The following is a 26,944-nucleotide window of genomic DNA, read 5'->3' on the forward strand; positions in this document are numbered from 1 at the left end:
TAAGTCCTTTCACCATAGGTCCTTTCACCATAGGTCCTTTCACCATAGGTCCTTTCACCATAGATCCTTTCATCATAGGTCCTTTTCCCCATAAGTCCTTTCATCATAGGTCCTTTCACCATAAGTCCTTGCACCATAGGTCCTTTCACCATGGGTCCTTTCATCATAGGTCCTTTCATCATAGGTCCTTTTCACCATGGGTCCTTTTCACCATGGGTCCTTTTCACCATGGGTCCTTTTCACCATAGGTCCTTTCATCATAGGTCCTTTTCACCATGGGTCCTTTTCACCATAGGCCCTTTTCACCATAGGTCCTTTTATCATAGGTCCTTTTATCATAGGTCCTTTCATCATAGGTCCTTTCATCATAGGTCCTTTTCACCATTTTTCCTTTTCACCATAGGTCCTTTCATCATAGGCCATTTTCACCATAGGTCCTTTTATCATAGGTCCTTTTCACCATGGGTCCTTTTCACTATTTTTCCTTTTCACCATAGGTCCTTTCATCATAGGTCCTTTTCACCTTAGATCCACCCTAGGCCTCTGTGGGGCCTCTGCACTGGCCCCAGCGGTTTATAACGGCCACATTCAGGTTTATTGACAAGAGCTCCAACCACTGACCCTCTCTCTCTCTCCTCCCTCACTCTCCTCTCTCTCTCTCCTCACTCTCCTCACTCTCCTCTCTCTCCTCCCTCTCTCTCCCTCTCTCCTCTCTCCTCCCTCTCTCTCCTCTCTCTCCTCACTCTTCTCTCTCCTCCCTCACTCTCCTCTCCCTATCCCTCTCCCTCACTCTCCTCTCTCCTCCCTCTCTCTCCCTCTCTCCTCTCTCTCCTCACTCTCCTCTCTCCTCCCTCTCCTCCCTCTCTCTCCCTCTCTCCCTCTCTCCTCCCTCTCCTCCCTCTCTCTCCCTCTCTCTCCCTCTCTCCTCTCTCTCCTCCCTCCCTCTCCTCACTCTCCTCTCTCCTCCTGTTCCATCCTCCCTAGAACACTCTGTTCCTGTTCTTTCCGTGCATGATTTTGTCTCGTATTCTCTCTTCTCTTTATGTGACGCGGCCATGAGAAAACAGAGGCGTCTGAAAACCAGAGCGAGCAAAGAATCATCATTATTATTATTATTATTATTATTATTATTATCATTATTATTATTATCTTTATTATTATCATTATTATTATCATTATTATCATTATTATCATTACCATTATCATCATTATTATCATTATTATTATCATTATTATTATTATCATTATCATTATCATTATCATTATCATTATCATTATCATTATCATTATTATCTGCTCTAATAGTTCTTGCTTTTGCTCCACACAGATGCTTAAAAACGTCACTTTTCTGATGTTTTTTCTTGTCACTTTTTATTCTATTTCAAAAACAGCGTTGGGCCTTTACTTGTCCTTGTTTTGTGCATTTCTGTCATTTCAATCAAATCAAACCAAACGAGACAAATTAATGCTAAAACTAGATACTTTAGTCGTATTTGAATAAGCGTTGATGCACTTTTACACAAACCGGAAAACATTTGACTCGTCCTCAGTAAGAGACATGCACAAAATGTGAAAAAATAACCTCAGGACTCAATTTAAAATGAGAAAAATTGAACAAATAATGGAGAAAATGGGTCAAAATGATCTAATAATGACAAATCTGTAACATTCATACAACATTTCATCCCCAGAATGCATTGCTCTTTCTGCCTCTTGTTTACGCTCTTCATTCGCAGCGTCCAGAGAACTCGGCCGGACTCAGCTTTTCCTCCGGCCGTTGCCAAGACTCCGGTCAAATAAAAAGTAGAAAAAGGACAAATGAAAAGTGCTTCGGCTTGAAACGAACATCCAAACGCTTCACAGTGTAGCAGTGAAATGGAAACTCCAGCGAGTGAGTGACCGTTACGTTTGAAATGATTTATGGGACGTGCATTTATGTTAAAACCTGGAATAAATGAATTAGATCGGGTGTAATTTGTGCTGTAGAAGAATAAAGACAATTAAAGCCGCAAGCGGCAATGATCGGCCCTCGCCACGCCGCCGCCGCCATGCCGCAAGAGGATGGTCCTTTTATTACGCCTACTGCTGAATCTGTGACGCTGTCACATCTTCTCCCCTTTGTTTTACCATCAAAAAGTAATTTTATTTTGAATTCTTGGCAAAATGTGCGGCTTTGCCGCACAGACACCGTGACTCTTTGAATAAAAATGTGGATAACTTTTGATGGTCCTGAAGATGAGTCTCACCAGATTTCAGGTTAATATGTCTAACGCCCTGAGGGGGAGGAGTTTGCGAAAGTATAAAGTGTAAACATGTTCTGGCGATTTCCCCATTGGAATAACATGGGAGGTTTTGGTCATCGCTACGGCAACGACGTAACAATTATGACATGGGTCTTTGACTTTATTGATGGGGATGCTAAAATTGAGTTGTGTGTCAAATTTCATATAATTTCGCAAAACTAGACATTTAACCTCCATATAAAATCTGTAGGGGGCGCTGTGGCGCCAAATTAATTTATTTCACTTCAAGTAGGTTTAGGGCAAAGAGTTTAACAACTGATTCTAATTTGACGCAATTCGGACTTTATCTGCGCAAACGGCAGAAATGTTAAATTTGGGAGATTTCTGAAATTCTAGCTAAAGTTTGCGGCTTCGCCGCACAGAGACCGTGACAGGTATCAATGTAATTTGAATAACTTTTGATGTCCCACTCCTCAGTACCATTTTCACAAAATTTCAGCTTTTTAGAGCCAACGCCCTGGGAAGAGTTCGTTAAAGTACGACATTTGGAAAAACTCCCGAGTCCTGCTTAGCCATTTTTGAACCAATATGGCCGACATTTGGTTGGGCGGACGGCGTTGCCGTAATAATATTTTTTACTTCTCTTGTCACCATCTACCTCTGCGCCAAATTTCATGATTCTACGATCAGATTTTTTTTGGGTCATTTCCCATCTCTCAATGCATTTTTGGTACATTTTTTATTCTACAAAAGGGAAATAGCCAGAATGTGGAGAGGCACGATTTTTAGAGGTGTGCAAATTTTTGTGACTTTTCGTCAATGTTCACTGGGTGAAAAATAGGGGGGTTGGTCCCGAGAAGAAAGAAAGAAAGAAGAAAGAAAGAAAGAAAGAATAATATTCCGATGCGAAAACAATGTTTCCCATTTTTCAAATATCATAAACTATACATTTTCGGAAAGCGCTCGCGCTTTCCTACCTCATGGTGTGGGTCCCTGGTCACTGACGGGTACTTTCGATAATTTTGAGTGGGCTCCGCCCACTTTGTGTTTTTGGCCCTCTATACAGTAATAATGTTCAATTTTTGCATTACATGCTTATATGCACGGAACATGCAAGAGATGGGGAACGTATTTGTGAGCTACTTAGCGCAAATGAGTGCTTTATATGGGGATGATGATCGCCAATGTAAAGTGCTCGTTTAGTGCGCACTTTTGCACGGGCTTCGCCCGTTTACAACGGTAATGTTCCATTTTCCTACTACTAATTAGTATGCACGGGGCGTACGTGAGTGAAGGAGTGCGTTAGTGAGTGTTTGGAAGTGGGCGAGCGCTTGGCGCTCGATTTCGTGCGCACTATGTGCGCACTTTCGCAGCCGTGCTTCGCACGGCCTTACGAGATTAATAGGCCTCTCGCCAGCTTGTGGCGCTTGGGCCTAATAATGGAGTTATACATCGATAAGGCGACTTAAAGTGTCAAAACTATGAAATATCTCCACGTTTCAAACCTCAAAAACAAGTATTTATGCAGAAAAGTGCTACTAAACTCTATATTTAAGTTTGATGAACAGAACGTAATACTATTCACCTTGAAACTAGAATATTTTCACCTTAAAACCAGAACATTTTCACCACTTACCAGAACAATTTCACCTTAAAACCAGAACATTTTCACCTTAAAACCAGAACATTTTCACCTTAAAACCAGAACATTTTCACCACTTACCAGAACAATTTCACCTTAAAACCAGAACATTTTCACCTTAAAACCAGAACATTTTCACCTTAAAACCAGAACATTTTCACCTTAAAACCAGAACATTTTCACCACATTTTCACATTAAAACCAGAACATTTTCACATTAAAACTAGAAAATTTTCACCTTAAAACTAGAAAATTTTCACCTTAAAACCAGAACATTTTCACCTTAAATTCAGAACATTTTCACCTTAAAACCACAACATTTTCACCTTAAAACCACAACATTTTCACCTTACACCAGAACATTTTCACCACATTTTCACATTAAAACCAGAACATTTTCACCACATTTTCACCTTAAAACTAGAACATTTTCACCTTAAAACTAGAACATTTTCACCTTAAAACCAGAACATTTTCACCTTAAATCCAGAACATTTTCACCTTAAAACCACAACATTTTCACCTTAAAACCACAACATTTTCACCACATTTTCACATTAAAACCAGAACATTTTCACCACATTTTCACATTAAAACTAGAAAATTTTCACCTTAAAACCAGAACATTTTCACCTTAAATTCAGAACATTTTCACCTCAAAACCACAACATTTTCACATTAAAACCAGAACATTTTCACCACATTTTCACATTAATTAAAACTAGAAAATTTTCACCTTAAAACTAGAAAATTTTCACCTTAAAACTAGAAATTTTTCACCTTAAAACCAGAACATTTTCACCACATTTTCACATTAAAACTAGAACATTTTCACCACTTACAACTAGAAGATATTTTCACTTTAAAACCAGAACATTTTCACTTGATAATAATTATGAAACGTTTGCAATTTGACATTTAAAAGGCAGATTCCGCCACAGGAAACAGACTTTAAACAATTCAACGGTTTCAGCTTCCCGTTCAACAACATGCAATCTTTTGAGGACCATTCGGTATTTTTTGGTTTCAATTATTAATCACTATGGAAACGGGCCTAATTTTTCATCATTCTGAAACCCACGGACACTAGAATATTGGGATGTGGCGCGAACTCAATCCACAAAGACTCAAAACCCTTCTGTGTTTATTTGGGGCTTTTTTATTGCTCAAAAAATCTAATTTATAAAGTATGCAGTTTCCTCACGATTAGTGGCAGTTTTTTAAGTTTAATGCTATACTGTGGAAGATTCCAGCTGAAGCATTAAAGTGCCCGACTCATTGAACTAAAATGCAATTAAGATAAATATATACAGTTTTTTGCAAAAAAATTAAACAAATATATTTTTTTAAAAATCACAGAATAGCAATTTTTTTAGGTTTATAATTTCACTTCCTGTTTGTAATTGATGAAATCACACTAGGAAATTACCCAGCAAACATTGGGCCAAAACGCATCTAACGCCCCTTCATTTTGTTGAATTAATTTTTAAAACATCCAAAAAGTTGTTTCTTTGTGTAAATTATGCAGTGTCCCTGGTGTGATGTCACTTCCTGTCATTTTCTACAGATTTTTCAACGTTTTCTCCACAAATACCTGCTCGATTGGTGTAAAACTATAATTTCATTGGTGTAAAACTATCATCATCAAAATTAGAAAATAATAAGTCCTTTAACATCTCAAAGTAGTTGTTTTGGCACTTATAATCTACTGTTCAAGGAAATGACACACAGTATTTTGCAGTCAGCTCAAGAAGCCCAGTGTTGTCCAATGGTTTCATATAATTTTCCAAAACACTTTACGGCGTTCGCGCGGCGATCTTCGGAAACTCGTAACTTAATATTTAGTAAACCTGCCGTAACTCTGCCGGGACGGGTCAAAAGTGAGTCGGCAGCTCGCGCACGCCCCCACGACGTCACCGCCAGCGACGTCACTGCCAGCGCTTTGGGCCAAACGGAAAAAGTGACGATGTTTGAATTTGGGGCTCGTTCGCGAGGCTTTCGTCAGCGCGTTCAAGCTTTTCGCCGCGTTAGCGTGTCGTTTCCCCAGCAACGAAATACCCAGAGTTGTGTTTTAGTGTCTTTTGTACGAATAATTCACAATTTTATATCGATAAAAGCGTCCCTGTTTTCAAACCTTCGCCATAATCTGCTTCACTACCAACTGTTGCCTATAGGGGGAGCGGGAACTAAACACTGATTAATCCAGCCATTCAATCAATCAAACAAACCAACAAACAAACAAACAAACAAACCCATATGATCCACAAATGTTGAACACCGGATCGGTGCAGCGGCTGCAGTGATGCAGTCGCTGCATCGGACTGTTGTGGTAAAGAGGGAGCTGAGCCGAAAGGCAAAGCTCTCTATTTACCGGTCGGTCTACGTTCCTACCCTCACCTATGGTCATGAGCTTTGGGTAGTGACCGAAAGAACAAGATCGCGGATACAAGCGGTCGAAATGAGTTTCCTCCGCCGGGTGGCTGGGCGCTCCCTTAGAGATAAGGTGGGGAGCTCGGCCACACGGGGGGAGCTTGGAGTAGAGCCGCTGCTCCTAAACGTCGAGAGGAGCCAGCTGAGGTGGCTCGGGAATCTGTTCCGGATGCCTCCTGGGCGCCTCCCTTGGGAGGTGTTTCAGGCATGTCCCGCCGGGAAGAAGCCCCGGGGAAGACCCAGGACACGCTGGAGAGACTATGTCTCTCGGCTGGCCTGGGAACGCCTCGGGATCCCCCCGGAGGAGTTAGAGGAAGTGTCTGGGGAGAGGGAAGTCTGGGAGTCCCTGCTCAGACTGCTGCCCCCGCGACCCGGCCCCGGATAAAGCGGCAGAAGATGGATGGAAATGCTGAACCTGATCTCATCCAATCTGCTTGATTTTTAAAGAGCCCTTTTAATAAACAGACAGTAAAAAAAAAAAAAAAAAGAATACAAACGCAGCTGTAAAACACGTCTCATCTACACTTCATTATTTGTTCAGCTCGGATTGAACCATGAAGCTTTGGACTGAAGGGCGAATGCTTGGCCACTGCACCACTGCCCAGTGATACATCATCATAAGAGGGAGGAGTCCGGACATAGTCCAGAATCTTAGTGTTTCTACCGTATTTTCCGGACTATAAGTCGCACCGTCCTTTTTTCATAGTTTTGGCCGGGGTGCGACTTATACTTATACTTATACTCCAGAGCGACTTATGTGATATTATTTGGTATTTTCACACTTGCAACTGCATTTCATACTCCAGAGCGACTTATATATGTTTTCTTCTTCTCTATTATGCATTTTTTTGGCTGGTGCGACTTATACTCCAGTGCGACTTATACTCCAGTTTATAGTCCAGTTTATAGTCCGGAAAATACGGTATTCCAGAATATTACATTTGAAAGTGTTTCTACCGTATTTTCTGCACTATAAGGCGCACGGTCATTGAATGGTCTATTTTCGATGTTTTTCATATATAAGGCGCATTAAGTGAAACAAAACGTGTTCCACACAAAAATGGCTTCGAGGTCAGTAAAGCACGACCAGAATGAATCCATATGAGGCGCTTTTATGAGAAAATAAAAGGCTTTTAATTGCGCCTTATTGTGCGGAAAATACGATACTATAAAAGTCACAGATGTCGGTGTGTAAACATTATATTCACAGTTTATGTCTTCAGATCAGAAGTACACATGTTCAAATATAGAATACATACCAGTGTGAAATCAAAAGTTAGTGGATGACGAGGGCGGAGCCAACTTTGGACATTTAGAAAACGAAACGGCTAAATTTGACTTTCTACGTTCTAGTCTTTAGTTTTTGTCATGTTGCTGTCTCAGTATCTTGTTCTGGTTATTATAATGATTTCATATTTATTTGTATTACACATTTGAATGAAATTAAAACTCACTCCAGAAACAAAAAAACCACCTGCTGCCAAACATAATTATTACAGAACCAAACAAATCCTCTCACCTTCCTCCATTTCAAACACTCTGAAGCTCGGCCCACCCAGCACTTAGATCAGAGGTGTCCAAACTTTTTTCACCAAGGGCCGCATTTTGAAACTTAAACGGGGCATGACAAAGTGAATCATTCGAAATTTTGCATTCGACGTAATTGCGATGAGCCTCCACCTTTAATTAGACCTAGAACATTAATATTAGGTTGGTATAACATCAATATGCCTGAATTTTCCCAATTTCACAGTAAAAAGTACTACTTTTTGTTGTTTGGGCCGACATAGCAGGAAGCTGGAGGGCCAACAGAAATTGGTCTGAGGGCCGCATTTGGCCCCCGGGCCCTAGTTTGGACATGCCTGACTTAGATCAACAAGAACCTCCACGCCGGCCCCCGCAGGAGCCGAGGATTCTGGGATACCTGAGCCCCCGCAGGAGCAGAGGATCCTGGGATACCTGAGCCCCCGCTTCCCGCCGACATGTTTGTTACCGTGGTTTCCATGTCAGATGGGAAAGACTACGCAGAGAAAGCGCCGTTACCTTTTGGTGGGAAGTAGGATTTGCTCTCGGCTTTGTGGGGCCAGTCCACCACCAGGGGCCCGAAGCGGCGGAAACTGTTGGTGATCTCGTCTAGAAAACACCGACCGAAAGACACGTTATACTTCTTTAGTGCTCAAGTACATGAGATTAAAACACACATTTTGGTTATAAAGGGAAACAAGAAATTAAAATTTAAATAGAAAATACATTTAAATTGAAATTTAAAATCTTAAAGGCCACAAGAAATCACTGTGGACATGGTATTTTGTGAAATTGTTCTGGTACATTGGACACAGCAGTGAAGAAATATCTGTCAACACCAATGGTTTTATGTTTCGTTTTTTTTAGATGATTTGGATGGTTGGGGTGAAGAGTAGGTAGAGACAGTCAGCAATTTCATTCTAAAAACCCACAAAAATGAGTAATGTTCACACTGTTGTTCATTGATAAGTTTAAATTATCATCTCATTATCAAAACTCCGTAAAGAAAAATATGTGAACGGGACTTTACAAACTACACTAATGATGTATTTAGACATTGGAGCAGTGGAATTGAACAATGAACCGTGAGTCGATATCTGCTAGTCTAAAAAAAAAAAATATATTGCAGTTTATATCTACGGAAAAATATATAAAAAGTACATCCAAGTACAAGTAAAAACAAGTACATTTGTTCTTCAATTTTGTGCTTAATTATCTAATTTTTATTTTAATCCATTCATGTTTTGTGAATCGTCTCAATATCATTAGAGATAAAGTAACACAAATGGAGACATTCATTTTTGTCAAAATCGCCCATCAGGAAGTGTCAATGAAAAAATGAGCAAAGGAAACCCGAAAGCAAAGTTTTCTAATAGATCCACGTGTTCGTTGAGTTTAGGACTTTAAATCTGTGCAGGAGCAGAATTCAGACTTTTTACCTGGAAATATTCAAACAGAGTGATTTGTGAGGCTCAGAGAAGGAGCAGAGAAGACGACCTCGTAAACAGGATCAATGAAACGAGTGCGAATGAAGTCTACTCCAGGCTGTTTTCAATGAAGGAAACAACTTTATAACATGGAAAAAAAGCTCAAAAAAGTCCATGTAGCACAATATTTGTATTTTAAAACTTTAAATTCTGCTAAATGTTTTCACAACTTAGCGTTTTATAAGTTGTAGAAAAACATACGACTCTCATCCAAGAGTCATTCTCAATCTGCAAATCAGGAGCGAGAACTCAGATATTTATCCTACTCTGAGTAGGCCCTGCCCACCGGGCGGGACCTCCTAATGAAAAGTTGTTATTGGTTTCAACAGAAACTAAACCTCTTTGTTTCCTGTCAGTCCTTTAATGGGCCATCAGCCTCCTATTGTCCCTGGCTCACTCTCTCTCCTCCTGTGTAACTGATTAGCATCAGAATGCTCTGGGCGTCGACCTCTCCAGGAATTTAAAATGCCATATTAAACGACGGCAAGGTTAAATCTTAACCCCCCGTTCCTATTTAATGATGGTCTTTCTTTTTTAACAAAAATTGTCTCTTTAACTCTTTCAAACCATCTTTTTCTCCTGCTCAGAATCTTCTCACTGTCTTTGATAGTGATTAGTGGCTTTAAGATGAAGATGCACGGCGCTCTGTGGTCCTAATTAGCATGTCTTCTGTGCTTTTATAAGTTGCAGAAACAGATCTTAAAAGTAATCATAGGCTTTAGGGTAATTACCACTGAGCTGATTATCAAATTCATGGGGAGAATGGAAAATCTGCTTTTGAAACCTCAAAGTTGAAGTGTGAAGTGAGCTCTGTGACACGTCTCTTTCCCAGATAAAATCACATTTAAGCATTTCAGTTTTCCACCTCTCGCTCGGCTCCCTGCGTATCTCCTGTTCATTGTCGCTCGTTCAGTTTTGCTCGATTAGTCTCTCCAAAAGTCACGCTCGTGTCCCTGTCGTGTCCCTGTTGTGTCCAGGTCGTGTCCCTGTCGTGTCCCTGTTGTGTCCAGGTCGTGTCCAGGTCGTGTCCTGCTCGTGTCCCTGTTGTGTCCCGTTCGTGTCCCTGTTGTGTCCCTGTTGTGTCCTGCTCGTGTCCCTGTCGTGTCCCTGTTGTGTCCAGGTCGTGTCCTGCTCGTGTCCCTGTTGTGTCCCGTTCGTGTCCCTGTTGTGTCCCTGTTGTGTCCCTGTTGTGTCCCTGTTGTGTCCCTGTTGTGTCCCTGTTGTGTCCTGCTCGTGTCCCTGTTGTGTCCCTGTTGTGTCCCGGTCGTGTCCCGGTCGTGTCCCGGTAGTGTCCCTGTTGTGTCCAGGTCGTGTCCAGGTCGTGTCCCGTTCGTGTCCCTGTTGTGTCCCTGTTGTGTCCTGCTCGTGTCCCTGTTGTGTCCCTGTTGTGTCCCGGTTGTGTCCCGGTCGTGTCCCGTTCGTGTCCCTGTTGTGTCCTGCTCGTGTCCCTGTTGTGTCCCTGTTGTGTCCTGCTCGTGTCCCTGTTGTGTCCCTGTTGTGTCCCGGTCGTGTCCCGGTCGTGTCCCGGTCGTGTCCCGGTCGTGTCCCGGTCGTGTCCCGGTCGTGTCCCGGTCGTGTCCCGGTAGTTTCCCTGTTGTGTCCAGGTCGTGTCCAGGTCGTGTCCTGCTCGTGTCCCGTTCGTGTCCCTGTTGTGTCCCTGTTGTGTCCCTGTTGTGTCCTGCTCGTGTCCCTGTTGTGTCCCTGTTGTGTCCTGCTCGTGTCCCTGTTGTGTCCCTGTTGTGTCCCTGTTGTGTCCCGTTCGTGTCCCTGTTGTGTCCTGCTCGTGTCCCTGTTGTGTCCCTGTTGTGTCCCTGTTGTGTCCTGCTCGTGTCCCTGTTGTGTCCCTGTTGTGTCCCGGTTGTGTCCTGGTCGTGTCCCGTTCGTGTCCCTGTTGTGTCCTGCTCGTGTCCCTGTTGTGTCCCTGTTGTGTCCTGCTCGTGTCCCTGTTGTGTCCCTGTTGTGTCCCGGTTGTGTCCTGGTCGTGTCCCGTTCGTGTCCCTGTTGTGTCCCGGTCGTGTCCCGGTCGTGTCCCGGTCGTGTCCCGGTCGTGTCCCGGTCGTGTCCCGGTCGTGTCCCGGTAGTTTCCCTGTTGTGTCCAGGTCGTGTCCAGGTCGTGTCCTGCTCGTGTCCCGTTCGTGTCCCTGTTGTGTCCCTGTTGTGTCCCTGTTGTGTCCTGCTCGTGTCCCTGTTGTGTCCCTGTTGTGTCCTGCTCGTGTCCCTGTTGTGTCCCTGTTGTGTCCCTGTTGTGTCCCGTTCGTGTCCCTGTTGTGTCCTGCTCGTGTCCCTGTTGTGTCCTGCTCGTGTCCCTGTTGTGTCCCTGTTGTGTCCCGTTCGTGTCCCTGTTGTGTCCTGCTCGTGTCCCTGTTGTGTCCTGCTCGTGTCCCTGTTGTGTCCAGGTCGTGTCCAGGTCGTGTCCTGCTCGTGTCCCGTTCGTGTCCCTGTTGTGTCCCTGTTGTGTCCCTGTTGTGTCCTGCTCGTGTCCCTGTTGTGTCCCTGTTGTGTCCCTGTTGTGTCCTGCTCGTGTCCCTGTTGTGTCCCTGTTGTGTCCTGCTCGTGTCCCTGTTGTGTCCCTGTTGTGTCCCGTTCGTGTCCCTGTTGTGTCCTGCTCGTGTCCCTGTTGTGTCCCTGTTGTGTCCCTGTTGTGTCCTGCTCGTGTCCCTGTTGTGTCCCGGTCGTGTCCCGGTCGTGTCCCGCTCCGGTCACAATGGCCGTTCCCCTCACACTCATGTTCTATGCATCAGGTAAAAACATGCGCCGACATGCGCCGCTGCCATTTGTGGCACTGGGAGCACTCGCTGCATTAAACAGAACGGCTCCGCTCTTCAGGGCTTCAAACGTGGAAAACTCATGAATGTTTCAGCGCGGGCGAGGGCCACGGCGGGCGAGGGCCACAGTGACGGCCCAGTTCAGCGGCCGGCGGCGGGGACGGAGGAGACGTCGTGTCGATCGTCCCCGCCGCCCGAATGCTGCGTTTCTTTCAGTGAAAGGTTCAGAGTTCAGGCTCTGGGAGGAGGAGAAGCCGTGATTATATTTGACTTTCACTTTTAAGCGTCCGAAACAACAAAAAGGCTTCAAAAAGTTGTCTGAATCTGGTTTTCGATTGGTGACGTTTGGCCTCTGGTGCGTAAATGTGCTCGATGTAACTCTGCTCCAGCTTTAAACGGATGAAATGATTAAAGATTCAAGTGGAAAAGGATATTTGTGATGCGTTTCCCAAACACTTTGCAGATGCTGGGATTAGTTTGGATGATGCTGCTTCATGTCGTGCACGAGGATCGGGCAGATGATCGAGTCTTTTCCCTTTGCACAGTATCAAGTATTAAATATGTTATGAAATAGGCCAGAAAATCACTTGAATAATTCCGGTCCGTGTGAATTCAACTCTGAAGTCGGACGGCTTTGTGTTTGTTCATAAAGATCAATATATTATAACATATTCACGGCTTGAGATCTCAGAACACTCTTATTTTGAAGTCAGAAGCAAAAAGTGTGTTTTTATGAATTTTTCACATTTATTTATTGTTTTATTGAATGTTTATTTAGGATCTTTTATAATCTGTATTCGGTATGAAAAAGATGAACGTTTTTTTAAATGATGAAAAAACATAATTTTAATGTGCTAGTCTCATGGATGGAGGTTGGGAACATATCGGGAAATGAATAATATCTCAATTGTCTTTTTAGAGATTTGCTAAATTATAATATACCATATACCGTCTATGAATAAAACTGCAAAAATCAAAAAGATACTAAAACATCTAGTGATCTTCCAAACAAGTGTATTTTTCTTAATCCATTCATGATTTGTGAAATAACCACCAGAAGAAGCTAAAAAGAGTCAATTGTATTTGTTTTTTGCAGCTTGTTACAAAGTTAGTGCTTCTTATTGGGCAATTTCAGCCATTATATAATTGTGGAATTTCACATTTCCTCCTCTAAATGCATAATAATAATTGAGACCAACTGTCCCCCTGCCCTACTCCTCATACAATAAACCAACATTTACAGTCGGCGTAACGGTTAGTTTCTGTGGATGAGGCTGAAACGTGAGCGGACCTTCGTCGATGTCGGGGGGAAGTCCTCCCACGAACACTTTCCGGGAGAAGCGCTCCAGCCGCTCGTCGCTCGGACAGCGGTTTGGAGAGGTCATGCCCGGGGTCAGCGAGGGGTCACCGTGCCCGTCGTCAAGGAAACCGTCCTCGAAGGGAAACAGACTGGAGCGACCTGCAAAAACAGCGAGGATGAGGATGTGATATTAGACCTTGTGGAGAACACGAAAAGACTAATAATACTGGCAAAATGAAGTAGAACGTTACACATTTTCACAGATTACCATATTTTCCGGACTATAAGTCGGACATTTTTCCATCGTTTTGGCCGGGGTGCAACTTTATATATTTATATTTATATACTTATATACTTATATATGTTTTTTTTCGTCTCTCTTATGCATTTTTTGACTGGTGTGACTTATACTCCGGTGCTACTTATACTCCGGAAAATACGGTAAATGACATCAGATATAAATGATGATGGCTTTAAATCTTCAAAAAAGATGTAGAAATGAGTAGAAAAGTCAGTTTGTTTTCTTCTATTACAAAAGATGGAAAGACCAATCTGTTCTAGCCTCAAAATTGTATTTGAGTTTTGCAGAAACAATAATTTAGATACTGTGACAAGGCCAACATTTCTGTGAGATATTGTACAAATACTCATCAAATATGCTTAGTGTGTACAATAATTCACCTTACATGTATCGCTGCAAAAGTACACCACCTTAAAACTGGAAAAATACACTTGTTTTAGGCCTTGAATTCAGTGCATTAAGTGAAAGAAGCTTAATAATCTTATGTAGCGTTTTTTTTGTAGAAACGTCTTATAACAAGATAAATCAGAATTATTTTGTCTAGATTTAAGTGAATAAATTTAGTTTTTTCATATCTTTTTTCATATCCATGATCACATTTGCCTCGATTCTGGAATTTACATTTCGTTTACACACTTTTCAAGGGCTTTTTATTGCGATTTCTCAGCGACGCAGAAGAAGAATCTGCACTTTCTCTTCCTCTGAAGTTTGTGGAGTTGTTTAGAAGTGACACAGAGGAAGAAGAATTCAATGGATTTAGTGATTTGGGGTAAAACTGATGCTTTGCTAAACTTGTTAGCATGTTCTTTATGCTATAGTTATCTGAATAACTGTTCATATGTTACGTTAACATACCAGACACTTACCACAGTTCTGTCTGTGCCTCATGTAGCTGAAGGTGTTAGCGTTAGCATACGTCATGTAGCTGAAGGTGTTAGCATTAGCATACGTCATGTAGCTGAAGGTGTTAGCGTTAGCATACGTCATGTAGCTGAAGGTGTTAGCGTTAGCATACGTCATGTAGCTGAAGGTGTTAGCATTAGCATACGTTTTAAACTGCATTTACAGATGAAATATCTGTTCTTGGTCTTAGATTTTATCAAATACATTTCCCCCAAAAATACGACTTATATATGTTTTTTTCTTCTCTATTATGCATTTTTTGGCTGGTGCGACTTAAAAATCCGGTGTGACTTATAGTCCAAAAAATACGGTAAAGTAGATGTTTAAAATCAGCTCTAACTCTACGATAAAACCTGAGAATGGCGCCTTTAAGATCATTCTAAAAGGTTCGATTTCCGCTTTTCGGTATCAAAACGTGTTCAAGTGGGTGTGGCTTTGTGTCCTGGTGACATCACAGTACGACTTCGCCCAAAACCCACGACGCCACAAACGTTTTTCCTCCCGACGCCGAAGGAAACGTGACAACATTTATGGGAAAAACACAGCGGGGAAACAGAAAAGTGCAGAATGAAGTGAATGATAAACGTGTCGGACTCAAAATGAGAAAAAGAAGATTGTTTGTTGAAAGCAGCGAGCGACAAAAGTGAACAAAGGCGAACAAAGTGACTAAATGTGCGTTTCTACTGTAAATGAACTATAATTTGTGCTGCTTATGTCATGTTAATGTGAGTAAAATGAAGTTTCTGACGTCAGAGGAGGGAAATACTCACGTTACTTTTATATGAGTCACTTTTTGAAGACACTTTTACTTCTACATGATTTTTGTGTCTGTTCTTTGGAAAATGCCATAATCTGCGCATTATTCCATGTTTTTGTCCAGTTTGTCTAGACTTTGTGGCTTGAGTCATTTCTTGGGCCACTTTTTACTTGTATTTGAATAATATTTGAAAGTGCTAAACTCTACGCACCTCTGTGTTTTTCTGTGTTTTTCTGTGTTTTTCTGTGTTTTCCTGTGTTTTCCTGTGTTTTCCTGTGTTTTCCTGTGTTTTTCTGTGTTTTTCTGTGTTTTTCTGTTTTCTTGTGTCAGTTTTGTTGCTGCTGTGAAATAAAACTGAATCAACAAATGCAGGAAATGAAGACGAAAACACTGACGAACTTTTGAGCCGCTCAAAGAACAGACGGAGGCGACCGAGCGACAATACAGTACCTCTTCTGCGAGCAAAGCCCAGAGCTGCTCCAGAGGGAGAGAGGAGGGAGGGAGGAGGTGAAGGAGGGAGGGAGGGAGGGAGGGAGGGAGAGAGGAGGGAGGAGGAGGTGAAGGAGGGAGGGAGGAGGAGGTGAAGGAGGGAGGGAGGGAGAGAGGGAGGGAGGAGAAGGTGAAGGAGGGAGGGAGGGAGGGAGGGAGAGAGGAGGGAGAGAGGAGGGAGGAGGAGGTGAAGGAGGGAGGGAGAGAGGGAGGGAGGAGGAGGTGAAGGAGGGAGGGAGGGAGGGAGAGAGGAGGGAGGAGGAGGTGAAGGAGGGAGGGAGGGAGAGAGGAGGGAGAGAGGGAGGAGGTGAAGGAGGGAGGGAGGAGGTGAAGGAGGGAGGGAGGAGGTGAAGGAGGGAGGGAGGTGAAGGAGGGAGGAGAGACGGGACGAGGGAGGGAGGAGAGGGGGAGGGAGGAGGAGAGAGGGGGAGGGAGGGAGGAGGTGAAGGAGGGAGGGAGGAGAGACGGGAGGGAGAGAGGAAGGGAGGAAGGGAGGAAAGAGGAGGGAGGAGAGAGGGAGGTGAGGGAGGGAGAGAGGAAGGGAGGAAGGGAGAAAAGAGGAGGGAGGAGAGAGGGAGGTGAAGGAGGGAGGAGAGGGGGAGGAGAGGAGAGAAGGAGTGAGGGGTGGAGGGAAGGAGGGAGAGAGGTGGAGGAGATGAGGGGAGATAGGCGGACAGAAAGAAGAGAAATAGATAGAAGGGGAGAAAGAAGGACGGAGAGGGGAGAGAGAGAAAAGGGGAGAAAGAGACGGAGGCAAGGAGAGAGAGAAAGAGGGAGTCAGAGGGGAGGGAAAATGAGAGGGGGAGAGACAAGAGACAAAGGGGAGGGGAGAAAGTGTGAGAGAGAAGGAGACAGAGGGAGAGAAAAGGAGGACAGAGACCAGGTAAAAGGAGAGGGAGGGAAGGAAAGATTATAAAGAGAAACAAGGGGGAGAAAGAAGAGGAAAGAGAAAGAGGCGGGGCAATGACAGACAGCAGGGGAGGAAGAGAGGAAGAGAGATAGAGGGCAAAGGCACTCGGAGGAGAGAGAGACAAACGGGGGTTTTGGTGAGCAAAACGAAACACTCTGAATCTGCTCTTTGTAGTTCAGACAAATGTGTTTATAATGTTTCAGAAACATTTAAAGTGCCTCTAATTCTGACTTTATTGTGTGTATTTATACCTGTTGTACATATAAATTATAGTTTTACATCAATCGAGCAGCTATTTGTGGAGAAAAGTAGAAAAATCTGTAGACAATGACAGGAAGTGACATCACACCAGGGACACTCATACAGGAAGTGACATCACACCAGGGACACTCATACAGGAAGTGACATCACACCAGGGACACTCATACAGGAAGTGACATCACACCAGGGACACTCATACAGGAAGTGACAACACACCAGGGACACTCATACAGGAAGTGACATCACACCAGGGACACTCATACAGGAAGTGACATCACACCAGGGACACTCATACAGGAAGTGACATCACACCAGGGACACTCATACAGGAAGTGACATCACACCAGGGACACTCATACAGGAAGTGACATCACACCAGGGACACTCATACAGGAAGTGACATCACACCAGGGACACTCGTTCCAGTCAAAGTTTATGCAGAATTTACACAAAGAAACAACTTTTTAAAACATGATATTTATATATTTGTGTATTTTTTTTTTTCAATTATGAAATTAGATGAGTTTTGGCCCAGTGTTTGCTGGGTAATTTTCTAGTGTGATGTCATCAATTACAAACAGGAAGTGAAATTATAAACCTAAAAAATGTGCTATTCTGTGGTGACATTTTTTTAAATAATTTTAGCAAAAATGTTTATATATTTTTCTTAACTGGTTTGGTCCTGTTCTAGCCCTGGTTTAGTCCTGTCCTAGTCCTGATTTAGTCCTGTCCTAGTCCTGATTTAGTCCTGCCCTAGTCCTGCCCTAGTCCTGATTTAGTCCTGTCCTAGTCCTGATTTAGTCCTGTCCTAGTCCTGATTTAGTCCTGTCCTAGTCCTGATTTAGTCCTGCCCTAGTCCTGCCCTAGTCCTGATTTAGTCCTGCCCTAGTCCGGATTTAGTCCTGTCCTAGTCCTGATTTAGTCCTGCCCTAGTCCTGATTTAGTCCTGTCCTAGTCCTGATTTAGTCCTGTACTAGTCCTGATTTAGTCCTGCCCTAGTCCTGATTTAGTCCTGTCCTAGTCCTCGTTTGGTCCTGTCCTAGTCCTGATTTAGTCCTGTCTTAGTCCTGATTTAGTCCTGTCCTAGTCCTGATTTAGTCCTGTTCTAGTCCTGATTTAGTCCTGTCCTAGTCCTGATTTAGTCCTGTCCTAGTCCTGATTTAGTCCTGTCCTAGTCCTGATTTAGTCCTGTCCTAGCCCTCGTTTGGTTCTGTTCTAGTCCTCGTTTGGTCCTGTTCTAGGCCTGGTTTGGTCTAGTCCTGATTTAGTCCTGTCCTAGTCCTGATTTAGTCCTGTCCTAGTCCTCGTTTGGTCCTGTTCTAGTCCTTGTTTGGTCCTGTTCTAGGCCTGGTTTGGTCTAGTCCTGGTTTGGTCCTGTCCTAGTCCTGGTTTGGTCTAGTCCTGGTTTAGTCCTGTTCTAGGCCTGGTTTGGTCTAGTCCTGGTTTAGTCCTGTTCTAGGCCTGGTTTGGTCTAGTCCTGGTTTAGTCCTGTTCTAGGCCTGGTTTGGTCTAGTCCTGGTTTGCTCCTGTTCTAGTCCTGGTTTAGTCCTGTCCTAGTCCTGATTTAGTCCTGTCCTAGTCCTGATTTAGTCCTGCCCTAGTCCTGCCCTAGTCCTGATTTAGTCCTGTCCTAGTCCTGATTTAGTCCTGTCCTAGTCCTGATTTAGTCCTGTCCTAGTCCTGATTTAGTCCTGCCCTAGTCCTGCCCTAGTCCTGATTTAGTCCTGCCCTAGTCCGGATTTAGTCCTGTCCTAGTCCTGATTTAGTCCTGCCCTAGTCCTGATTTAGTCCTGTCCTAGTCCTGATTTAGTCCTGTACTAGTCCTGATTTAGTCCTGCCCTAGTCCTGATTTAGTCCTGTCCTAGTCCTCGTTTGGTCCTGTCCTAGTCCTGATTTAGTCCTGTCTTAGTCCTGATTTAGTCCTGTCCTAGTCCTGATTTAGTCCTGTTCTAGTCCTGATTTAGTCCTGTCCTAGTCCTGATTTAGTCCTGTCCTAGTCCTGATTTAGTCCTGTCCTAGTCCTGATTTAGTCCTGTCCTAGCCCTCGTTTGGTTCTGTTCTAGTCCTCGTTTGGTCCTGTTCTAGGCCTGGTTTGGTCTAGTCCTGATTTAGTCCTGTCCTAGTCCTGATTTAGTCCTGTCCTAGTCCTCGTTTGGTCCTGTTCTAGTCCTTGTTTGGTCCTGTTCTAGGCCTGGTTTGGTCTAGTCCTGGTTTGGTCCTGTCCTAGTCCTGGTTTGGTCTAGTCCTGGTTTAGTCCTGTTCTAGGCCTGGTTTGGTCTAGTCCTGGTTTAGTCCTGTTCTAGGCCTGGTTTGGTCTAGTCCTGGTTTAGTCCTGTTCTAGGCCTGGTTTGGTCTAGTCCTGGTTTGCTCCTGTTCTAGTCCTGGTTTGGTCCTGTTCTAGTCCTGGTTTGCTCCTGTTCTAGTCCTGGTTTGGTCCTGTTCTAGTCTTGGTTTGGTCCTGTCCTAGTCCTGGTTTGCTCCTGTTCTAGTCCTGGTTTGGTCCTGTCCTAGTCCTGGTTTAGTCCTGTTCTAGTCCTGGTTTGGTCCTGTTCTAGTCCTGGTTTGGTCCTGTTCTAGTCCTGGTTTAGTCCTGTTCTAGTCCTGGTTTGGTCCTGTTCTAGTCCTTGTTTAGTCCTGTTCTAGTCCTGGTTTGGTCCTGTTCTAGTCCTGGTTTAGTCCTGCCCTAGTCCTGATTTAGTCCTGTCCTAGTCCTGATTTAGTCCTGTCCTAGTCCTCGTTTGGTCCTGTCCTAGTCCTGATTTAGTCCTGTCTTAGTCCTGATTTAGTCCTGTCCTAGTCTTGATTTAGTCCTGTTCTAGTCCTGATTTAGTCCTGTCCTAGTCCTGATTTAGTCCTGTTCTAGTCCTGATTTAGTCCTGTCCTAGTCCTGATTTAGTCCTGTCCTAGTCCTCGTTTGGTCCTGTTCTAGTCCTCGTTTGGTCCTGTTCTAGGCCTGGTTTGGTCTAGTCCTGGTTTAGTCCTGTTCTAGGCCTGGTTTGGTCTAGTCCTGGTTTGGTCCTGTTCTAGGCCTGGTTTGGTCTAGTCCTGGTTTAGTCCTGTTCTAGGCCTGGTTTGGTCTAGTCCTGGTTTGGTCCTGTCCTAGTCCTGGTTTGATGTAGTCCTGGTTTAGTCCTGTTCTAGGCCTGGTTTGGTCTAGTCCTGGTTTAGTCCTGTTCTAGGCCTGGTTTGGTCTAGTCCCGGTTTAGTCCTGTTCTAGTCCTGGTTTGCTCCTGTTCTAGTCCTGGTTTAGTCCTGTTCTAGTCCTGGTTTGGTCCTGTTCTAGTCCTGGTTTAGTCCTGTTCTAGTCCTGGTTTGGTCCTGTTCTAGTCCTGGTTTAGTCCTGTTCTAGTCCTGGTTTGGTCCTGTTCTAGTCCTGGTTTGGTCCTGTTCTAGTCCTGGTTTAGTCCTGTTCTAGTCCTGGTTTGGTCCTGTTCTAGTCCTGGTTTAGTCCTGTTCTAGTCCTGGTTTGGTCCTGTTCTAGTCCTGGTTTAGTCCTGTTCTAGTCCTGGTTTGGTCCTGTTTTAGTCCTGGTTTAGTCCTGTTCTAGTCCTGGTTTAGTCCTGTTCTAGTCCTGGTTTGGTCCTGTTCTAGTCCTGGTTTGGTCCTGTTCTAGTCCTGGTTTGGTCCTGTTTTAGTCCTGGTTTAGTCCTGTTCTAGTCCTGGTTTAGTCCTGTTCTAGTCCTGGTTTGGTCCTGGTCCGACCTGTAGGTGTCAATTTGAACAAAACACGACTAAACTCTGAATGAACACATTGAATCCTTTGTAGCTCTGGACATGGTTGTTTATGACCTGGAAAGTGAATAAAGAAGTGTGTCCAACGCCTGAAGGAGGCGCCTGAAGGTGAAGGAGGCGCCTGAAGGAGGCGCCTGAAGGAGGCGCCTGAAGGTGAAGGAGGCGCCTGAAGGAAGCGCCTGAAGGAGGCGCCTGAAGGAGGCGCCTGAAGGAGGCGCCTGAAGGAGGTGCCTGAGGGAGGCGATGGGCACGTGACTCACTGTTCAGAGGCATGATGTGGTCTCCAGGATGGTGGAAGTTCAGCCCCAGTCGTCCTGTTCCAACAGAAAGAGTGAGGAAATACATCGGCCACAAAACTGCACAAACGCATCTAAACACACGTGTGAAAATGCCAGTTTAAAGTGACGTACGACAGGTTTTTACGATGTTCTAATTTTGACTTTATTTAATGTATTTATACCTGTTGTACATATAAATTATAGTTTAAAAACCTATCGAGCAGGTATTTGTGGAGAAAAGTCGAAGAAACTGTAGACAGGAAGTGACATCACACCAGGGACTCTCATTCCAGACAAAGTTTATGCATAAATTACACAAAATAAACAACTTTTTTGACTCTCTAAACATTGATTCAACAAAATAAAGTCACTCTCATATATTTTCATTTGTCCAAAAAAAAGTGCCATTAAAGGTGGAATGGATGATTTCTTTTTAGCATTTTAAGATAAGATAAGATAAGATAAGATATTCCTTTATTGTCCCACATGGGGAAATTTCATTGGTGCAACGCAGGAAGATACAGAGGTAGATACAGAAGAACAGATCACTTATAGGAAGTCTGAAAAACACTTTCAGTAGAAAGTGTTTTTCTTTATCATATTTCTCGTGGCGTGGATAAATCATTAGTCCTGCCACGTATCAATCATAAAACGCACCTGCCGCTCACCTGCAGCCGCGTCAGGCTCGTCCCCACGTTTCCGCGTGCCTAAGCGCATGGATCTATCATAATATAGTTCCCTCAGTGTACGGGGCAAAATGAAGACGGAGAAAGACAGTTCGAGCTGACGCAGAAGTGGACAGAAATCTACGGGAGACGAGAGATGCGATGTGATCCGTTGCGCTAATAAACAAACGCACGTGTGTGTTGTATCAGTCCACACGGGGGAGTGCACATGCGCACTTCCGCCTGCGTTCTCAAATCGCCAAAAAATCGTCCATACCGCCTAATTTCCTAGTGTGACGTCATCAATTACAAACAGGAAGTGAAATTATAAACCTAAAAAATGAGATATTCTGTGATAACTTTTGTATAATTTTAGCCACATTTTTTTATATATTTATCTTGACTGCACTTTGGTTCAATGAGTTGTTCAACCTGTAGGGGGCGCTTTAAACTAAATAAGACTAAACTAAATAGGTCTAGTCCTGGTTTAGTCCGGTTCTAGTCCTGGTTTAGTCCTGGTTTAGTCCGGTTCTTGTCCTGTTTTTGTCCTGTTTTTGTCCCTGTACATGACACAGGGGAAATGATGGGTTAAAAGTTCTTAAAGTGTATTTTGCATAACGTTTCCCGGGAAACGGCAGGTGCAGAGCAGACAGTGTTATCAGGGGAAGAGGTGAACGTGTTGGTGGTTTATTTGTCAGTCCCTCAGCAAACTCAAACTCTTCGGTCCAAGAATCAAAATCTAGGACTAAAGTGAACTTTTGTCATGATGATTAATAATCACAATCACTTATTGCATTGAACAAACTGAAAAACAAACAAAGGTTTAAAGGCAAAATACGCCTAAATATGTAAATACGTAAAAAATGTCCATAAATGCATGAGCAAGACAAAAGAGCAAACATATATATATATGTATATATCTGTGTTTCCGTGACACACCTGCGTGTCGTTTGCGTGTCACACTTGCATGTCACACTTGTGTGTCGTTTGCGTGTCACACTTGCGTGTCGTTTGCGTGTCACACTTGCGTGTCACACTTGCGTGTCGTTTGCGTGTCACACTTGCGTGTCGTTTGCGTGTCACACTTGCGTGTCACACTTGCGTGTCGTTTGCGTGTCACACTTGCGTGTCGTTTGCGTGTCACACTTGCGTGTCACACTTGCGTGTCACACTTGCGTGTCGTTTGCGTGTCACACTTGCGTGTCACACTTGCGTGTCATTTGCGTGTCACACTTGCATGTCGTTTGCGTGTCACACTTGCATGTCACACTTGCGTGTCACACTTGCGTGTCACACTTGCGTGTCGTTTGCGTGTCGTTTGCGTGTCACACTTGCGTGTCACACTTGCGTGTCATTTGCGTGTCACACTTGCATGTCGTTTGCGTGTCACACTTGCATGTCACACTTGTGTGTCGTTTGCGTGTCACACTTGCGTGTTGTTTGCGTGTCACACTTGTGTGTCTTTTGCGTGTCACACTTGCGTGTCTTTTGCATGTCACACTTGTGTGTCTTTTGCGTGTCACACTTGCGTGTCTTTTCCGTGTCACACTTATCAGATAAGATAATCCTTTATTGTCCACACATGGGGAAATGTCATTGTTACAACGCAGTAGATACAGGAAGTTTGAAAAAAACACTCTTAATAGAAGAACTTTTATAAACAAAACAAAAAACTCTTGTTGACAAAACTCCTCTCATATCTTAATAGGGAGATGGAGGGGGGGAAATAAAATCAAATAGATAAATAAAAATAAAAAAGATAAAGATAAAAATAAGATAATAATAAAATAATAAGATTATAAAATAAAATAATAATAATAGAATAAAATAAAGTAAAAATATCTAGCATAAGACTAGGTAATACTAATAGTAAATAAGTAAACAAAATAAAGCACTCTTATTTACATCAGTTGCACATGAACTCATCCACCTTCAGTCGACACAATCACAACACGACCAAAGTTCTCGTGTTATCGAAGTTTTATCATGAACTCAACAAAAACTGATGATTACGTCTTCAACAAACTCAACGCTTTAACCCTCGAGCTCCCAAACACACCAGACACATGTGCTTCAAATGTACTCAATGTATAAGATTATACTGCTGAAATGTATAAGATTATACTGCTATATACTTATACAAGTGTGAGTGGAAAGAGTTTAAATATAAAATATAGATATATAAATAAAATATATTCAAATCAAAATTAATACTACTTAGTTTCTGCACTTTATTCACACATTATCTTATTCAATATTGTCAAATGTCAAATGTTGGGGAAATAAAATGATAATCAAAATAATTTCATGGCCTGTATTTTATATGTGCATAATATATTATAATAACAACATAATAATACTCGCTAATATTCAGGTTATGAATGAAATCATGATAAAAAGGATTTAAAAAAAATGAAATACACCTGTTTTTTGTGTGGAGATTGTTTTTCCAATCTGATTTGATTTTTTGATTTTTTTTAATATTTTATCATTATTTATTAATATTTATTCTATATATATATATATTTTTATATACATATAGTATTTTACATATTATTATTATTTTGTATATGTTATTATCTTATCTTTTTGGTAGAAACTGGACAGACGGTTGTTGTGATGAAAGGAACAGGCCTGGACTTGTTTCTCTTGTTATTTTCCTGGTTAAAAAATAAGATAAAATACAGGAAAACCAATCCCGAGAGCAAAGTCATTATCTTTAAAACCCAATGACAACAACAAATGAATTAAGAACCATTCATTACTAAATTATAAACAACTGTAAAAAAAATAAAAAAAAAATAAAATAAATATATATATATATATATATATATATATATACACACACATATATATATATATATATATTTTGTTTACATACAATAAAAACAAGAAATAGGACCAAGGAGCTAGACTAATAATAATAATCATAATCAAAATCAAAATAATAATACAGAAATAAATAATGACAAATATAATCAACCGTTTAAAAACAAAAATTAGATATATATATTAATTTTGTATTTAATGTTTTTTAATAATTTTCTGAGTATATATAGAATAAAAACAAGAAACAGGACCAGAGAGCTAGACTAATAATAATAATGATTATGATGAAAATAATAATAATAAATATAGCCACAAGCGGCAATGATCGGCCCTCGCCACACCGCCGCCGCCACGCCGAAAGAGGAGGAGGTCCCGCTCCCCAATTGTCCTTTTATTACACCTACTGCTGAATCTGTGACGCTGTGATTTACCATCAAAAAGCAATTTTATTTTGATTTCTGGGCAAAATGTGCGGCTTCGCCGCACAGACACCGTGAGTCTTTAAATAAAAATGTGGATAACTTTTACCCCTGAAGATGAGTCTCACCAAATTTCAGGTTAATAGGGCTAACGCCCTGGGAGGAGTTCGCGAAAGTATAAAGTGTAAACATGTTCTGGCAATTTCCCCATTGGAATAACATGGGAGGTTTCGGTCATTGTTGACAAAGCCGCAACAATTATGACATGGGTCTCATTGACTTTTTTGATGGGGCCAAAATTGAGTAGTTTCGCAAAACTAAACATTTAACCTCCATATAAAATCTGTAGGGGGCGCTGTGGCGCCAAATTAATTCATTTCACTTCAAGTAGGTTTAGGGCAAAGAGTTTAACAACTGATTCTAATTTGACGCAATTCGGACTTTATCTGTGCAAACGGCAGAAATGTTAAATTTGGGAGATTTCTGAAATTCTAGCTACAGTTTGCGGCTTCGCCGCACAGAGACCGTGAGAGGTATCAATGTAATTTGAATAACTTTTGATGTCCCACTCCTCAGTGGGACATCAAAAGTACGGGATTAATATGCCTCTCGCCAGCTTGTGGCGCTCGGGCCTAATAATACAAAAATGAATAATGACAAATATAATCAAGTGTTTTTACCCCTAAACTGAAACTCTCTTTTACTGACGGCAGAACAAAGGGTTAAAAAGTTGAATATAAAAGTGTCTTTTATATAAAAAGCACAAATGTCGATCTGCTGTTTTCAGGTCACACCAAGAGCAAGACTTTATTTCCCTAATTCCATAATTGTGTGTCATCTTGTGTCGTCTGTCGCTGTGTCACGAGAAACACAAGTCGTACGACGAGTTTCTTTAAAGATAAAAGTATAAACACGGAACATTACAATCCAACACCAAACTACAAGCGTTACAGACAAAAGCTATATTTGAATATTTGTTAATCTTGCATCAAATTTTACAAACGTTTATTTAGTCAGAATCAGAAAAAGGTTTATTGTCAGAGAATAAAAATAAGATTCACAAATTAGGAACTTTCTATAGAAACAACAATATAATAACCAAATATAATAATAATAATAATATCTGTGACGGGCTTTATGAAGCTTTGAGGAAAGAAAGAGCAGAAAGAACTTCAAATTTGCTTCTAAAATTATTTTAAATGAACTAAAAAAAAAATACTAATTTAGTTTGAATATTGTCACTTTTCTAAAAAATATAAATTCCAATACAAATACATTTACATTTGTGAAGATTATAATGTGTTTGTCTTTACGATTATGTGACCTAAATAATCACAATTATTGATTAACCTGATCATGATGACATCACTTATCTGCAAACACAAATTATAATCACAATTGTGTTAGTTTTTATTTTATTTGTATTTTTCATATCTATAATCACTCAACAACAGAGATTATTATTACAGATGACTTCAAAATCTAAATCACGCCATAAAATGTCTAAAAAATATCCAGCTCAAGAATAACATCTGCAAATTTGAATTCAATTGAATTAAAGGAATAATAGAGGATTTTTGTCTCATTTCCTGGTGGCGTGATCAGCCGAGTAGTTCTCCCACATGTCAATCATTCCCTGCGTGCTACTGCACACCTGCAGCCTCGTTGCCTTAGCAACACGTTTCCATGGCTGCACATGCCTGGTGTATATGTGGGTGTGTGTTTAGAGAGTTCCTTCAGTGACAGGACAAACATGACACAGAGAAAGAGTTTGAGCTCAAGAGACGAACTCTGAGGAGACGAGAGACGATGCGATCGAGCTAATAAAAAAGAGACTAAAAGTTGGTTGAGTTCTCAAATCGGCAAAAAATCCTCTATTATTCCTTCAAGTTGAAGTTTTAAAAGCAAATCCGGGAAATCAGTCTTTAAGTTGCGCCTAACAATAGTTGTTTAGTTTTACTGTTGTTTATTCATCTTTGTAAAAGAAAACCAGGTCAAAACAGTCTAAA

General features: G+C 42.2%; 1 protein-coding gene across 3 annotated transcripts in view; it reads right to left on the reverse strand.

Annotated features, from left to right (window-relative positions):
- The window catches only part of cpeb3 (cytoplasmic polyadenylation element binding protein 3), a 54,702-nt gene that overhangs the window by 13,680 nt on the left and 14,078 nt on the right, over positions 1 to 26,944 (reverse strand). For 2 of the 3 annotated variants that reach the window (XM_072437081.1, XM_072437083.1), the window contains 3 exons: positions 21,005 to 21,058; positions 13,383 to 13,550; positions 8,359 to 8,448 (listed from right to left, as the gene is read on the reverse strand). In XM_072437081.1, the coding sequence (XP_072293182.1) occupies positions 8,359 to 8,448; positions 13,383 to 13,550; positions 21,005 to 21,058 (312 nt within the window). The remainder of the gene's footprint in view (positions 1 to 8,358; positions 8,449 to 13,382; positions 13,551 to 21,004; positions 21,059 to 26,944) is intronic. The other variant, XM_072437082.1, reaches the window with a different exon arrangement.

Source organism: Eucyclogobius newberryi, unplaced genomic scaffold, assembly GCF_026437365.1.
Source record: "Eucyclogobius newberryi isolate DKJ021-1_F unplaced genomic scaffold, fEucNew1.0.hap1 SCAF_8, whole genome shotgun sequence".
Lineage (NCBI taxonomy): Eukaryota > Metazoa > Chordata > Actinopteri > Gobiiformes > Gobiidae > Eucyclogobius > Eucyclogobius newberryi.